The sequence below is a fragment of the Scardinius erythrophthalmus genome, assembly GCF_964197995.2.
Source record: "Scardinius erythrophthalmus genome assembly, chromosome: 17".
NCBI lineage: Eukaryota > Metazoa > Chordata > Actinopteri > Cypriniformes > Leuciscidae > Scardinius > Scardinius erythrophthalmus.
This window is the reverse complement of record NC_138237.1, coordinates 24776870-24795114: the sequence shown is the minus strand read 5'-3', so window position 1 is coordinate 24795114 and position 18245 is coordinate 24776870. Positions and strand designations below refer to the sequence as shown.

Here is an 18245-nt window from a genome sequence, read left to right as displayed (position 1 = left end):
TTTGGAACAGAATCGTGCCTTTTCCTATGTGACCAGCAAAAACTCTCTGGACTAGCAATACACCAATCAAAGCAAAGATTGTTTGCACTCTTAGGATGACAACACAAAACTTGACACACATTTAAAATGACCAAGCAAACGAATCTTTATTCAGAGAAAAGAAGATTATGCTCCTGTAAGGCGTTGTATTTTGTATTATATGTTTTACCTGTTAGATATAGTTTTATATCTTATTATATATATTAACCTGTATGTTTTGTTTAGATTACAGATGGACAACCTGACTTTCAAATACAGTGTGCTACTGGTGGAGGGACTGCAAGTTACAACTGAGTCAATTTTTCCTTCATTTATCCTTCTTTTGATGGTTTACATATTTACAATGGTATCTAACATTGGGATGATGATTCAGATCACAGCAGACAAAAAATTGCACCAGCCTATGTATGTTCTTTTCTGCAACTTGACACTGAATGATGTTTTGTTGTCAACTGCTCTTTTGCCACAAATGTTGAGGGATTTCTTAAAATACCCCTCTGAGCGCTATATCACATATGTGGAGTGTGTTATTCAAGCTTATTGGTTACATTTGAATGGTACAGTATCTCACACTGTGATAATAATCATGGCCATTGACAGATATGTGGCCATATGCAATCCACTGCGATACCCAACTATAATGAGCAATATCATGGTGGTTAAACTCTCGGCAGGAGCCTGGGGTGTTGCAGTGGTGCTGGTGGGAATTCTGATCGGCCTCAGTGTGCGCCTGTCTCACTGCAGATCTGTGATTCACAACTACGCTTGTGACAATGCTTCACTATTTAAACTGTCCTGTGAAAGTACAGTTATTAATAATGTATATGGATTAACTTTTACTGTGGTTTTAAATGCCTCATCATTAGGTAGTGTGGCATTAACATACCTCAAAATAGCGATGATCTGCTTCAAAGGCAAAAACAAAGCAACCAACAGCAAAGCCATAAAAACCTGCAGCACTCACTTGACTGTTTATATAATCATGCTGGTATCTGGATCTGTCGGGATTATTCTCCATCGTTTCACTGTATATGATGAAACTAGGAAACTATCCACTTTAATGTTCCATGTTATTCCACCAGCCTTAAACCCTATAATATATGGTTTACAAACCAAGGAAATAAGACAACGGATCTTAAATGTTTTTAGAAATAAAGTTAATGCAAAGTGATTTCATTTGTTTATTCATGTCCATAAAAGAACTCTACTAATCTTTGAAAATCATAACTTTTATTAATTTTATTTTACTCTTTTATTGTGTGTATAGGCATATGTGAAAATTCTAAGAACAATTAGAGTTTATGGTAAATATGTCATATGTCACATACAAGGGTTATCACATAAGCAGCAGCTAAATAGATTAATGATAATTTGTTAATGTTGCAATAAGCTTGGATTGGGTAATAGAGAAGAGGCATTGATAAATAAATAAATAAATAAATAAATAAATAAATAAATAAATAAATAAATAAATAAATAAATAAATAAATAAATAAATAAATAAATAAATAAAAAGTATCCAGTATATATTAGGTAAAAAGAGTTACCTTGTGTACATTGGGAAAGTTTTGAGTTTTAATAAAGGCTAAAACGATTAAACAGGAATTGTGTAATTGAATCACACTATCCTTTTGTCTTTTCATTTGCTTTTAAAAAACCTCCGCAATTAAGCAATATTAAATAAGAAAGAGTTCCTCTGTGCAACTATACTTACACAGAACACAAAGGAATTCTTAATGTTGTGCTGAATAATTAAAAACATGCTTAAAGGCAGGGTAGGTAGGATTTTTCAAAAAAAAAAAAAAAATCAAAATTTGTTTAAACTGTCTTTATATACCATTACATAATTAAAATGTAAGTACTCTGAAAAAGAGAGTATAAAAATCGAGTGTCCGTAGACCTCTCACGACTGTTGTAAACACAGCTAATTATTTCCATTCACTCCACCCCCTCCCTTCTGGGCTTCTTCCAAAGCCACGCCCCCAAAACACATGAACGCGCGACGCCAAACGCTCAGGCTCAGCTGGAAGACGCATTTATTACCTGAGACGAGTGGAGAGGAAGGAGCGCAGTGCATGCAATGATATCATGTCAGAATCACATGTAATAAAATACCTAACATTATCACTATGAACATTAACAAATAAGATGGCTTTTAGTACTCACTATCAAGCTAGCATATCGATACTGGAATTCTGGAAAACTAAAATATAAGTTTAAAATATATTTTGTTTGATTCGGTAACAAGCTATATTTAGGCTATAGGTAACGAGCTATATTTATAAGTCAAAGCTAAAAACAGGTTGCATTGATACACGTTTTTCCATTACCATCAGTTACACTGTGATGAAGGTGAATTTCGTGTAAGATTCATAACATATACGGTGTTTTGCAACATTGTTGACTCTGATGAGGACTAACGTTACACTCCGGTGACAAGTACCGCTTCGTCGGTTCGAGGACAGGTCCGGGGTCGAGGGCGAAGCAGAGGAGGTTGTTAGAGAGTGCGGGCAACCAGGGTCCGAGGAAGTAGTTTTTGCCTTGTTTGCCTTCGCTGACTGAATATGCAGGTGCTTTGAATTTTGAATGCTCTTTCTCTGCCATAATTTTACTCTTCGTAGGTTCCGCGCCTCTCAAATCAAACGGGTGCGCGTGCATATGGGCAGATCCAGAGCCATAGAGAGAAAGAGTTGCGACACTCCCATAGACCTCCGTTGTAAAAAATGGCGGCGCTTTTAACCGCCTACTTTCGACCTCTTTTGAATTGTCAACTGTCTATATTGTATCAGAGGCCCTTTGCGATGCTTATACTGGTCTTCATTTGTATATGCACAGCGTAATTATTTATATTTTATGTTGGTTGTTTCAACCAATTTCCAAGCACTGCCTGCTAGCTAGTAGTGCGACTTCGTCAGCTGTGACAGTGAGAGTTCGGAAATGAATCGCTAGCACCTTTATAGCAACTTTTATTTAATTTAATTATATATATATATATATATATATATATATATATATATATATATATATATATATATATATATATATACTAACTTTTCATTATGTTTTATTGTCTTGAGTGAAGCGGCTTGTGAGAACAATGCTGGACCTCTAGGATTGTTATGGGATCACCAGTCCTGTCTGTTTCATGGATCACCTGCCCCTGGTTTTTGTTTTTCTTGTTCACACACACTCACACAAGCACACATTTTTGTTGTCTTTCATTGTTTAATAAAAAATATTTAAGCGAACTCTGAACGGACCGCCACGACAGACCTCTTTGCGTGATCACGAAGGTAGGCTAATGGCTGAATCAAAATTTATAAGCAAAATCACGGGAATCATAGCCTAATACAACCCAGTTGTGCTAAAATAAATATCATGAGACGTCCATCATCAGATGAGTGATATGGAAAAGTTAAAGGGGGGGTGAAATGCTCATTTTCACTCAATCTCCTGTTAATCTTGAATACCTATAGAGTAATATTGCATCCTTCATATCTCCAAAAAGTATTTTGTTTTATTATATTTTTAATTGAAAGATTGACTGTACCGAGTCTTTCCGGAAAAAAACGAGCGGCTGGGGGCGGGCCGTGTGGGCGAAGCTAAAGCTGTGCTAACGCGCCGAGCTAGTAACAACACACAGAGACATTTGTTCAACAGTTTTACTCACCGTTCCAACGCACGACCGCGAACCTTTATCATTGTGACTGCTCGATCCTGCTCGATCCTTAAGCATTAGACGATCTGGGCTTTGTTTATAAAACAATCATCGTCGAAATGCAGGGAACCACAGTCTTAACAGTTACACAACTCCGTTTATGCTCAGGAAAACAAACTCCATCCACGGGTGCCTTAACGCCGGGTTCTTTGGGAATCTGTGCAGGGTTGTCTTGCCCTGGCAACCAAAAACACACTTCTTTGGTGACATTGACTTCCCAAAAGCCGGGCAGGGCGCTTTGATGGCGAACTGCTTTCACTCTCTTGCTCTGTTTTACGAGTGCGCGCGCGGCCGCGATCTTACCGGAGAAGTGCCCTTAGGACCCATATAAGGAAATTCCGCCCTCTCTTACGTAAGACAGAGCCATACTCGAAAAAAACTTTCCGAAACTTGTGACAAACCGGAAGGACAATTTTTGGAACAAAAATACTCCTTCAAACGTACAACTTAACTTTTGAAACTTTGACCATGTTTAGCATGGGAATCCAACTCTTTAACAGTGTAAAAAACTCAGTATGCATGAAACAGTAATTCACCCCCCCCTTTAAGTTAGAGCCGCTAAAGCCAGTGCTACTACCTATGCGAACATGAACACTAAGCTTTTCCCTCCAAAAATATAGCCTAAAACTTATCTCCAAATGCAAAACTGCAAAATGCAATAACAGCTGAAAAAGTACTTGGGTGTGTGTTTTATTTTATATTTACCGTTCAATAATGCAATCGCTGCTGTCTGTCCCATAGAAGAACATGACAGCCAGCGTATGTTTTGGAACTATTGGGGCTTACATGAACCACGTGACAGCCATAGCGGCGACATCAAAGAGTGTCGCAACTCTTTCTCTCTATGGCTCTGGGCAGATCTAGCAACAGGGGTGGTAGCCATGGTTGCGAGAGTGAGTGACAGTCGCCCAAACCAATCAATTGTTTCGTCCCGGATGGAAATAATGAGCTGTGTTTATTGCAGATTAAACGGTCTACAGTCACTCGATTTTTATACTCTCTTTTTCAGAGCACTTACATTTTAATTTTGTGTTGGTATATAAAGACAGTTTAAACAAATTTGAAAAAAAGTTTTGTACAAAAATCCTACCTACCCTACCTTTAAAAGAAAAAAAGTGATGGACAATTGACTTTTATAAAACAAATGCCATGAAAGTGATTGTATGTCAGGGACAAATAGATAACACATCCATTTTGTATCTGTCTTATTTTTAAAAGGTTCACAAAATCTTGACTTCACACATGCTATATACATATGTCACTTACTACTTTCTAAAAAGGACATGTTGAAGTTCTCATAAAGAAAAGAGTTGTCTTATTTCCCCATTATCCTGCCAATTTTACAGGGGGCCATATATTTGGGCCATATTCATTATTTGTCATATGGGCCACTTTAGGCTCACATTCAGATTACACATTGCCATGAGTGCCGCATCTTTGCCTATATGTAACAATAACAAAAGGCATGCCACAGCGACCAGTGCTGGGTCCACTGCTTTTCATCCTATATATAAATTATATAAATCATATCATATCGAAAGGAAATTTTCATTTTTATGCAGATGGCACTGTACTGTATTGTTCAGCACCTACAGCAGTCCAGGCCCTCTCCCAATTACAATTTGATTTTAATATGCTTCAACAGAACATTTATGATCTGAAACTTGTTTTAAATGCTGAAAAAACAAAAGTAATGCTTTTTTCAAATTCAAAATCTAAATTAAATCTGCCTTCAATCATCACTTCTCAGGGTAAGAAGATTGAATGTGTTTTTAAATACAGATATCTCTGTATTTTAATAGATGAATCTCTTTCTTTTACTTCTCATATTCAGCAGCTGTCAAAAAGATTAAAACTTAAACTATAGGGTTTTATTTTAGAATCAAATCCTGTCTCTCATTCGAATCTAAAAAGAGGTTAGTTGCCGGTACTTTTATATCTATTATTGACTATGGTGATGTTTTATATATGCATGCTTCGTCTCAAAGTTTACATGCACTGGACACTATATACCATGGAGCTTTGAGGTTCATCACTGGTCTTAAAGTCCTCACTCACCACTGTGAACTGTATGAACGTGTTGGATGGTCTTCTCTGTCAACACGGAGACTTCAACACTGGTATGTTTTTATATATAAGGCTATTTTAGGTCTTCTTCCATCCTACCTTCTGACCTACATCAGTGTAAAATATATTGGGACTTACAATCTTCGGTCCCAGGATCTTGTCCTTCTGTCTGTACCAAATGTTAGAACTGAGCTGGGGAAAAAGGCGTTTAACTTTGCTGCTCCCTCTGCATGGAACAAGTTACAGAAAAATTTGAAACTTAATAAGCTTGTCTCATTGGTTACTTTTAAGAGGATATTAACTGACTTGGAAGCAGTCACATCTTGCTGTAGTTGTGCTGCATGATATGCTAAGGATTTGTGGTTGATGTATCTGCTATTTTAGTTGTTTTATGTTATTGTGTATTCTGTGTTGTATGCAGGGCCGGACACAGCTCTAATATATCTGTCAGCGAGGCGCCTAGAGCCAGCTCCCAGGAAGGAGCAACACTTCTATTTGAGTGTGCTCGCAACCTGAACGTGCAAGGCACGTCTTGGGATTTATATGCCAAGACAATAAAATACATTATCCAGTGAGCTAACCTCTGCTTGGAGACAGCCTTTCCGTTCTGCTGGCCTCCGTAACAGATGAAGAGCTGGTCTGAGGTCCTAAAGCTTTGCTTTCTGTCCACGTATAACTGCAAGGATTGGACGGGACAGAGAAAAAAGCCAGGGTTGGGTCTGCCTCCTCCAAGGGCAGCGCTTGTAGGTTCACTGAAGGGCGTGGTAGAAACCTTGGGCACATATCCGGGCTGGGGTCTCAAGACAACGTGACCGAAAACGTTTACAGGTCCACTACCCTCTTGATGGAGGGTAGTCGGCTGACTGCAGCGGTTCGAAGGGAGGTCTCTGCAATGCGCTGTGCACCAGAGACAGGTCCCAAGAGGGTAAAAAGGGGGGACGAGGCAGATTTAGTCTCCTCGCTCCCCTCAGGAACCTGACGATCAGGTCATGCTTTCCCAACGACTTACCTTCAACTGCATTGTGATGCAAGGCAATAGCGGCAACATACACTTTTAGGCTGGAGGGAGACAGCCTTCGCTCCAACCCATCTTGCAGGAAGGAAAGCACAACTCTGATTGGGCATCTTCGGGGGTCTTCCTGGCGGGAAGAGCACCACTCAATGAATATGTTCCACTTCAATGCATAGAGGCGCCACGTAGAGGGGGCTCTAGCGGAAGTGATGGTGTCTACCACCGCCTGGGGTAGATTACCTAGAACCTCCGCGTCCCGTCCAGGGACCAGACATGGAGTTTCCAGAGGTCTGGAACATAGGGTGCCATAGGGTGCGCCGTCTCTGATAAAGCAGGGCCTTCCACAGAGGAATGGGCCAGGGAGGAAATGTTGCGAGGAGTACTAGTTCTGGGAACCAGGTCTGGTTGGTCCAGTACGATTCAACTAACAAGACCTGCTCCTCGTCCTCCCTGACTTTGCACAGGGTCTGTGCAAGAAGGCTCACTGGGGGAAACGCATACTTGCGTAGGCAACGGGGACAGCTGTGTGCCAAATGCATCTGTGCCGAGGGTCGCCACTTTCCCGGAAGCGTAAGCTGTCGTGAGAGCTTGTTGGCTACACGATTGAGCACGCCTGGGATGCAAATGGCACGAAGCAACCTCAGATGCTTCTGACTCCATAGAAGATTGTGGGCGAGATGCAACAGGAGCGTAGACCACCTTGTCAGTTGATGTACACAACATTCGCAGTTCTGTCCGTGCGGACCAGTACATGCTTGCCTTGAAGCAGCTCACAGCAAGGTGTACTGTTAGCAACTCGAGCCAATTGACATGCCAATGCATCCCGTCCACAGACCGGAGACTGTTCTGAATTGTTCTGGGGAACACCTGCCCATAGAAATGAAGGGTCTGACCTGGGAGATAGGGGAGTTTAACAAACACTCCCCATAAGTATTCAGCTGCATCCAAATTTTTGTGAATGACATCAGTGACCACTGTGTCATCGCAACAGTTAGAAACACAAAAAATTCCTAGAACTAAACCAATCATCATAACCAAGCATGACATGAAACATTTCTCAGAACAAGGGTTTCTACACAATTTGAATAATTTGGAGTGGGAACAAATTAATTTAATTCCTGACCTTGAAATAGCCTGGGAATTATTTTATGCAAATTTTTCTGCTTTAGTCAACAAACATGCTCCTTGCAAAAGGTACAGGGTGAAGGGTCGGAATAATGCATGGTTTTATCATCCTTTATCAAATATGCTTCATGAGCGCAACCTGGCATGGGCAAAAGCTAGAAAAACTGATTTAAATTCAGACTTTAGATTTTAGACGATTGCGCAATGCATGCACGGTTGCAGTCAGAAAAGCTAAAGCTGAACATTTTCTTATACAAACATCTCACAATCTTAACAATTCTTCAAAATTTTGGAAAAGTGTTAAATCATTAACTGAAAATAATAAAGGTATAGAACTTCCATCATGTATTAATAAGGGCTCTGATACAATCATTGATAAAGTAAATATGCTTAATTGTTTTAATGAACACTTCATAGCTTCTGTTTTTTTGTTTGATTCAGTTAATGGTGCTCATGTGAACCCTTTGATTGTTCAGTCAGAGAGCTTTGCGTCTAGTCAATCATTCAACTTTTCACCAATTGAAATCTCTGAGGTGTGCAAAGCCCTTAAATCTTTAGATGTTTTGAAATCGGCAGGTCCTGATAATCTAGAACCTTACTTTTTAAAGCTAGCAGCTGATTTTATTGCCCCGCCTCTGACTTATATTTTTAACCTTTCACTTGACTTAAATGAAATTCCACTTATATGGAAATCAACTTTTGTTCTTCCCCTGTTTAAAGGCGAAGATCCCACACACCCAAATAATTACCGGCCCATTTCCAAGCTGTCAGTCTTGGCCAAAGTCCTCGAAACATTTGTCAGCAATCAATTAAAAGAATTTCTGTCTGTTAATAATACCCTGTCTGATTTTCAATCTGGTTTTAGAAAACAACATAGCACAACTACGGCAGCCTTAAAGGTACTAAATGATTTTATTGAATCTGTCGAAAACAACAAACACTGTGCAGCCTTATTCATTGATCTATCAAAAGTATTTGATACGGTTGATCATACTTTACTGATACAACGATTATCTAGAATTGGATTATCTAAACATACGATTGGTTGGTTTAATAACTATCTTTCAAACAGAACTCAATGTGTACAGGCAGAAGGTTTTATCTCTGTTTCACTTAATGTCACTAAAGGTGTGCCACAGGGGTCAGTCCTAGGACCACTCCTATTTACTCTATATATAAATAATATTGATCATAATGTTTATAATGTAAAGTTTCATTATTACGCTGATGATACAGTTAAATATAGTTCAGCATCCACACCCAATCTCTCTCTCAGTTACAGCTTGCATTTGATATTGTTCAGCGTAACTTAATTGAATTAAAACTAGTTTTAAATGTGGATAAAACAAAATTCATGTTGTTTTCTAAATTCAAATCAATCCCTCATAACAATCTTCTGCCTATTACTACGTCCCAAGGTTAAAAAATTGAGTTTGTGTCTCAGTATAGGTATCTGGGGATTTTAATTGATGACGCTCTCTCCTTTGGCCCTCATGTCCAGCAACTGGTGAAAAGATTGAAAGTGAAATTGGGTTTTTACTTTAGAATTAAATCCTGTCTTTCCTTTGAGGCAAAAAAGAGGCTTGTTGCAGCGACTTTTATGTCTGTACTGGACTACGGTGATGTTATATATATACATGCATCTTCACAGTGTTTACATGCTCTAGACACTGTTTATCAGGGTGCACTGAGGTTCATAACAAATCTTAAAACTCTCACTCATCATTGTGTGTTGTATGCTCTGGTTGGCTGGTCTGCGTTGTCCATCCGAAGACAAAACACTGGCATGTTTTTATTTATAAATCTATCCTGGGTTTACTTCCTTCATATCTTTGTACATACATCTGTAAAAAGTATCCTTCTAGCTATAGCCTCCGGTCACAGGAATTATTTTTACTGTCTGTTTCAGTGGTACGAACTGAATTTGGGAAAAAGGCATTTAAATTTGCTGCTCCCTCTGCCTGGAATTGTTTGCAAAGTACATTGAAACTGAGGAAACTGGTCCCGTTGGACACTTTTAAAATAGTTTTAAATGATTTGGAGAATGAAACATCGGGCTGTAGATGTCTTAGCTAGTTATGTATTTGATATTGAAATTTTATTGGATTTGCTTGTGTGTGTATAGGTGTATGTATTGTTGGATGTTATTTGTTAAACTCAAACGTGCTGTGTCTGTCAGTCTTGGCCAGGACACTCTTGTAAAAGAGATTCTTAATCTCAATGTGCTTCTTTCCTGGTAAAATAAAGGTTATAAATATCTCTTTGAAGCTCGCATGGCCATAAAGTTCTTAGCTGGGGTTTTTTGTTGGTTAGCGTGGACTGGCTGGAGCCTGATTTTATGGCCCTGGACTGGTAATTTGGGGTCTAAAATGTTGCGTTCTGTGTGGAATTATGTTTGAACAAATCACCTGGAAGATTCATTTGTGTTTGATTCACACTCAATCCTACACAGTTTGAAAAACACAAACTTGGGTCACAGATGACTTGGGTATTTAGTGAATGAAAGCCCTTCCTATTCACAAAAGCATTCTCATCCACTGTGGGTGCTTTTATCCTGATTTGTGTCCCATCGATGTAGCCAAGTACATCAGGGAAACCAGCAATGGCAAGGAATTTTTGCCTGTTTGTGTTTTGTACATTTATGCTTGGCATGCAGATGTAGTTGTTCATGTGGCAACACAAGGCAAGTGACACCCTGTGGATACATACAGTACTGTGCAAAAGTTTTAGGCAGGTGTGAAAAAATGCTGTACAGTAAGAATGCTTTCAAATATAGACATGTTAATAGTTCATATTTATCAATTAACAAAATGTAAAGTGAGTGAACAGAAGAAAAATCTACATCAAATCAATATTTGGTGTGACCACCCTTTGCCTTCAAAACAGCATCAATTCTTCTAGGTACACTTGAACACAGTTTTTGAAAGAACTCGGCAGGTAGGTTGGCCCAAACATCTTGGAGAACTCTCTTCATGTAATCCCAGACAGACTTGAAGATGTTGAGATCAGGGCTCTGTGGGGGCCATACCATCACTTCCAGGACTCCTTGTTCTTTTTTACGCTGAAGATAGTTCTTAATGACTTTCTCTGTACGTTTGGGGTCGTTGTCATGCTGCAGAATAAATTTGTGGCCAATCAGATGCCTCCCTGATGGTATTTCATGATGGATAAGTATCTGCCTGTACTTCTCAGCATTGAGGAGACCATTAATTCTGACCAAATCCCCAACTCCATTTGCAGAAATGCAGCCCCAAACTTGCAAGGTTCATAACAAACTTGCAAGGCACCTCCACCATGCTTCACTGTTGCCTGCAGACACATTTATTCGTGTACCACTCTCCAGCCCTTCGGCGAACAAACTGCATTCTGCTACAGCCAAATATTTCAAATATTGACTCATCAGTCCAGAGCACCTGCTGCCATTTTTCTGCACCCAAGTTCCTGTGTTTTCGTGCATAGAGGAGTCGCTTGGCCTTGTTTCCACATCAGAGGTATGGCTTTTTGGCCGCAAGTTTTCCATGAAGGCCACTTCTGACCAGACTTCTTCGGACAGTAGATGGGTGTACCACGGTCCCACTGTTTTCTGCCAATTCTGAGCTGATGGCACTGCTGGACATCTTCCGATTGCGAAGGGAAGTAAGCATGATGTGTTTTTCATCTGCTGCAGTAAGTTTCCTTGGCCGACCACTGCGTCTACGGTCCTCAACGTTGCTCGTTTCTTTGTGCTACTTCAAAAGAGCTTGGACAGCACATCTGGAAACCCCTGTCTGCCTTGAAATATCTGCCTGGGAGAGACCTTGCTGATGCAGTATAACTACCTTGTGTCATGTTGCTGTGCTCAGTCTTGCCATGGTGTATGACTTTTGACAATAAACTGTCTTTAGCAACCTCACCTTGTTAGCTGAGTTTGGCTGTTCCTCACCCAGTTTTATTCCTCCTACACAGCTGTTTCTGTTTCAGTTAATAATTGTGTTTCAACCTACATATTGAATTGATGATCATTAGCACCTGTTTGGTATAATTGTTTAATCATACACCTGACTATACGCCTACAAAATCCCTGACTTTGTGCAAGTGTACCTAAATGGGAATCAGTGATCTGAAAATAAGCCCTACGGTAATATATCCAGTGGTACCTCCTTGGATATTGTCAGAAGTTCCAGTCGACTTAGGCTTATTGGAGGAAAAGGAGGTTAATGGAATAGATCATTACAGGGCTCAGAAGTAAATAACAAGCAAATATAAAGAAGGAATTATATTGTATACTGATGCGTCTAAACGGACTGATAAGAAAATGGGAATTGCGTATGTTATCCCTCAATTAAACATTGAATTTGCTAAAATAATTAATGATGATTTAGCTGTATATACAGCAGAAATGATAGGAATATGGATGGCATTGATGTGGGTAGAGAACAATAGACCTAAACAAGCTGTGATAGCTTCAGACTCCAGCTCAGCATTGATAAGCCTTAAGCATCTTCACTCTGAGTCTAGACAGGACATAGTGTTTGAAATAATGCAATTAGCAAACAATCTGATTAAGTCTGGTATTAGTACTACATTTATATGGGTACCAGCTCATATAGGTGTAGGAGGTAATGAATTGGCTGACAAATGTGCGAAAAAAGCAGCTGAGAAGCCTGAAATAGAGGTGAATATTAAATACAGTAAAGCTGAAATTAAAAGTATAATTAAAGCAAAAATTAATGGAAATGGCCGTGTTTATGGGATAATGAAAAGTCTGGAAGACATATGTATAGAATTCAAGGAAAAGTGGGAAAGAACAGGAATACATGTAGAAGTAAGCGTGAAGAAGATGTGGTATCTAGAATGAGGCTAGGTCATACAGGATTAAATAGAACATTATTTCTAATGAAAAAACATGTAGATGGAATATGTGAATATTGCAATAGTCAAGAGACTATAGAGCATGTAATTATGTATTGTCCTAAATATCATCAAGCCAGACAAAGATTAATTTCACAACTTGGTGAGAATCAGATGACATTAAATTTGCATGTTATATTGCAAAGAGGATCTGGTGAAATTTGTTTTTCTTTTTTGTTTTCTTTTTTGAAGATAACTGGGTCATTAAATAGAATTTAACGAAGTGTAGGTCGACCCTTGATCCACACTCCAGTCCAGATGGTGGCGGTAATGCACTGAAAGCTGGTTACCAACCGCCACATAACAAGAAGAAGAAGAAGAAGAAGAAGAAGAAGAAGAAGAAGAAGAAGAAGCATACCTAGAAGAATTGATGCTGTTTTGAAGACAAAGGGTGGTCACACCAAATATGGAATTTCTTCTGTTCACTCACTTTGCATTTAGTTAATTGATAAATATAATATATTAACATGTCTTTTTTTGAAAGCATTCTTACTTTACAGCATTTTTTCACACAGGTCTGCCTAAAATTTTTGAACAGTACTGTACTTCCTGTAGATTTGTGAATTTGTATGCTATCACCTACTAAGATTTACATTGATCCGGTAGCAAAATAATGTAATGCGACACACACTTGAAGGCTTGGGGAGAGAGTGTCGTTTCGGTCTGTTTCATGTTGAATATCAGGCACGATCAAGTCTGTTATTCACATTATTCCCTCTCTTTTAAAGCGCAAACCAGCATATATGTCGACATCATCATAAATATCCAAAGGATGATATCTGTCTTGTAAAACTCATCAACAAATTTGCGGTTCTTCATTCTCAATTACGAGCTCATCGATGTGATCTAATCTGGGTGCCATCTCATTCTGACCATTATTCATGGACAGACGCTTCCGTAAATATTTAGTTGGAACATGCGTAAGTTGTAACTAAGTGCCCATTTACGCCAAAACTAGGCTAGGTTGTAACTTACGCACAGCTGGTGCAACCGGCCTCCTGGAGCATATGATCACACCGGTGTGATTAGAACGGTCTAAATTGATGAACGATCAACTGCTAAATTCAAATGTGCTTTCGTGCGTTGGCTGGCGCTGAGCCAGAGACAGACGCACTCAGCGCTGTCATATATCACAACTATTCAGTGTTTTCAACCACATAATGTTTATTTTAGGTTTCAGACATTTAAATACACAAGTACTATAACAATATATCTATAGTTTGTAAAAAACACACTGATGTCAATGGAAGCGGCAATAACAATCCTTTAAACTTCAATTTGACGGTGTTTTATTCATATCAGATACACATTGTGTACTGTAGGTAACTATAATGTTTACACTAATCTTCTCCCACTTCACCGACCACTTACTTTCATGTATTTTGGGAGAAGTGGATGAATTGATGTGTTGTAAATTTGACAGATCCAATTATCTGAATTGCAATCTAACATGGCAGTGCCCATCACACGTTATATATCTTTCACGATCATTATAAAGATGAATATATACCACTGTGCTTAATTCAGTCATTCATGTATTTTTTTTTGCAATCAACCGAAGATTTTAGACAAGACTAAACACTCCAATTTATTATAGGCATGGTTGCTCTGACTGCATGTAATGTGACCCCCACACTGCATTTTGCTGTAAACATACACAAACTACAACTTACCTTCCCGCTTATTGATGATTTTGTTGATGATGTTGAGGATAATTCATATATTCATGAACTGTAATATTATAAAATGTTAATGTTAATCGAAATTAATAAATAATTAATATTTAAATAAAAATATGAATTTGAAAAATTACAACTCCTATAATAGCGCTTTTTTGACGTCACTGTCATCACACTGATGGTGCAATTACCTGAGGAAAATATTTTACCTAAAACATTTGAACCTCAAAATTTGTCATAATGTGCAGAAAAGAAAAAAAAAGACAGATGAGGAGATTAGAGAAATCTATTTTTTTTAAATCTGACAAAGAGTTAAAGTTAAATTAAAGTTCAGGAGAAGCACTTTAGATAATTAACCTAATTATTATGGGAGGAGCTCACCCAGTCAAGTTAATTAGCATCAGGATGTATATATACAGCAGACCTGACAGTTTTCCAACATCCCTACACCACCCCATCTCCTCACTTCTAACTATTCCTATCCCAACCTGGGATGGGGGAAGTACTCTTGGTTCAGGCCAAATTTCAAGCTCAGAGCCCTCCCCTCGGACAGCACGCCAAATTCACATATCCTTTACTCTATGTAATTATATGTAAGTGTGAACTTTTGAAAAACACTGGGTGGTGCTGTGGAGCGTGTCAACAAATAGATTGTATTTGATCACATAATGTCATCGTCTGCCTTGCGAAGTTTTGAATTACTTAGATTAAATGATCTTACTAAATGATATTACAAAATGGAATTACTTTTAATCAAATTAATTAATGAAACTGATCCTTTAATCAGAATAAATTCTCAAATTATGTTGTACTTTAAAATCTTGAATTAAATATATCTGCAAACTTTCATGTTGGTTCTGTTCTGTTTACTCCAAGGTTATTGCTGCTCTCCCTGCTCTAAATCCTGACTGGACAAGAGGAGGAGCTGGGGATGGAGGAGGGTAATTAGCTCCTAAGAAACGCGATAGCTGCTGATAATACTGAAGGAACTTATATCTGTATACGGTGATAGGCGTCGTATTCCTATAGGTAGATGTGGATCAGCTGAGGGTCTGCTGATGCGAACTTGAATAATGTGACCTGCTAGAACTAACGCTACGCTTGAAATAGATGCTTATGACAAGACAACAATAAATAGGACAGACAGTTTCAACATAGAGTGCTTGCTGAGGCACAGAAGCTAATGCTGTTCAGACCGGATGTGCTTTTATCCTTTCCTGGTCATGACGTAACCCACCGTGATGCTTACTCTCGCCATTGGACTAAATTGACATATGTGCTTCAGACGCAATCACGTAGGGGCGTTCCCAAAGCATCATCAACGCAGTGCGAGTTCCCTCAAAAGGGAACAGTTCATCTCCTGGATACAGATACTCTATACTGATGTTTACAGTATGCTGAAGATAAATAGAACCTTAACAAGAACTTTTCCTGCATGTTTAGGTGTAAGACCAGGATGCAGCCTTTCAGGACTTGTAATATAATATAATATCTATAGAACCTCTGTTAAGAGTTCTAAGGGAAAAGTTGCCAGCTATTTCAGTCCTCAATCCCAATATATTGGATGCTACTATAGTTAGACTTAGTGCCTATGCTGATGATGTTATGGTCATAATAAGATCTCAAGAAGATATTTTTCAACTGAGCAAGTGCCCAGACTGTTCTCAAAAAGCATTTTCAGCAAAGCTATATTGGAATAACACAGAAGCATTACTTTGTGGTCAGTGGCAGGAAGAAGTTCCACCTCATCTCCCACAACAGTGCCACTGGAATACAGAGGGATTAAAAGGTTTTTTTGGAACTCAACAATACATGACAAAGAATTGGAACGGAGTAGTTGAAAATATACTGGTAAGATTAAAGAGATGGGGTTGGAATCAACCATAATTATCATACAGAGGCAGAGTATTAGTGGTAAAATCCCATACCCCCAGGCAGTTAGACTGCTGGATAAGAACTGTTCCCTTCTCACTCTCCCTCACACTTAATCCACTCAACACTATCCAACAATTGCAATAATTGTGAACTGGAGTTTGCATTGATGCAGCATACTGTTCATACTGCATACTGCTGCATACATACTCACATACTGTTTTTCTTGTTGTTTATTTGTCGCTGTGCCCAGTTTACATAATATGCTATTGTTGATCTCTTGCACTCCATGAAATTGCACTGCTGATTGATGCTCTAATGTAATCTCGTATCATTGCAATGACAATACATTATTATTATTATTATTATTATTAAACAACTTAGCTGCTTCAATGTTGTGGCATCGACTGACTGTTTTAGCCCTCCAACAGGACTTTTACAGCTTTTCCAAAACATTTTGTGAACTTTTTCATTTCATTTTTCATTGGCTTCATCCAGACATACTAGATTTACCTGTGTTTGAGGGTAGTCAAGGCCTCATTGATTTAACCTCTAAATGGAAAACTATGATATTACAATCAGCTCAAAAACTGCTTTATGACATCTATCCGCAGCCATGGATTATGTATATTTTAGCAATATTATGAGCTATTAGTAAAATGGGACTTGACAAAAAAATATTGCTAATGTCTAATAATGTAATCAAAGGTTTGGGTATGAATGGGTTCTATCAGTCTGTATTAAAGGTGTAGTTCACTTCAGAATTAAAATTTCCTGATAATGTATTCACCCCCATGTCATCTAAGGATTTAGGGGGATTTGCGCTATGCCACTCATCAGTCTAATAAGCAAAGCATTAAAATTAACACTTTTAGTTAATCTGGTGTTTTAAAAGTGGGAGGTTTAGCTGACAGAAAAAAAAATGTTTTTTGTGTTTTTTGTACAAGAAATAACTAAACAAATGGGGAGAAGGTCAGAAAGGATAGTGAAAAATGTTTTAAGTTAAAATCAACATTTCCTATATTAAACAAGTTTCTTGAGGATTATTTTGCTAATGGGTTAAATCAGTTCTTTTTCCCTGAATTATTTGTTACACTGTATAATTGGCAGGATAATGGGGAAATAAGACAACTCTTTTCTTTACAAGAACTTCAACATGTCCTTTTTAGAAAGTAGTAAGTGACATATGTATATAGCATGTGTGAAGTCAAGATTTTGTGAACCTTTTAAAAATAAGACAGATACAAAATGGATGTGTTATCTATTTGTCCCTGACATACAATCACCTTCATGGCATTTGTTTTATAAAAGTCAATTGTCCATCGCTTTTTTTCTTTTAAGCATGTTTTTAATTTTTCAGCACAACATTAAGAATTCCTTTGTGTTCTGTGTAAGTATAGTTGCACAGAGGAACTCTTTCTTGTTTAATATTGCTTAATTGCGGAGGTTTTTTAAAACCAAATGAAAAGATAAAAGGATGGTGTGATTCAATTACACAATTTATTAAAACTCAGAACTTTCCCAATGTACACATGGTAATTATTTTTACCTAATATATACTGGATACTTTTTTGTATTTATTTTTTTATTATTGCCTCTTCTCTATTACCCAATCCAAGCTTATTGCAACAATAACAAATTATCATTAATCTATTTAGCCTAGCTGCTGCTTATGTGATAACCCTTGTATGTGACATATGACATATTTACCATAAACTCTAATTGTTCTTAGAATTTTCACATATGACTATACATACAATAAAAGAATAAAATAAAATTAATAAAAGTTATGATTTTCAAAGATTAGTAGAGTTCTTTTATGGACATGAATAAATAAATGAAA

At 38.1% G+C, this 18245-nt stretch overlaps 1 protein-coding gene across 1 annotated transcript; it reads left to right on the top strand.

Annotated features, from left to right (window-relative positions):
• Positions 1–271: 271 nt before the first annotated feature.
• On the top strand, positions 272–1210 carry LOC308705248 (olfactory receptor 5K4-like; the record flags this gene model as incomplete). The annotated part of the gene is made up of 1 exon (XM_081390163.1): positions 272–1210. One exon carries the CDS (start codon positions 272–274, stop codon positions 1208–1210), a length of 939 nt encoding a protein of 312 aa, XP_081246289.1.
• Positions 1211–18245: the final 17035 nt, after the last annotated feature.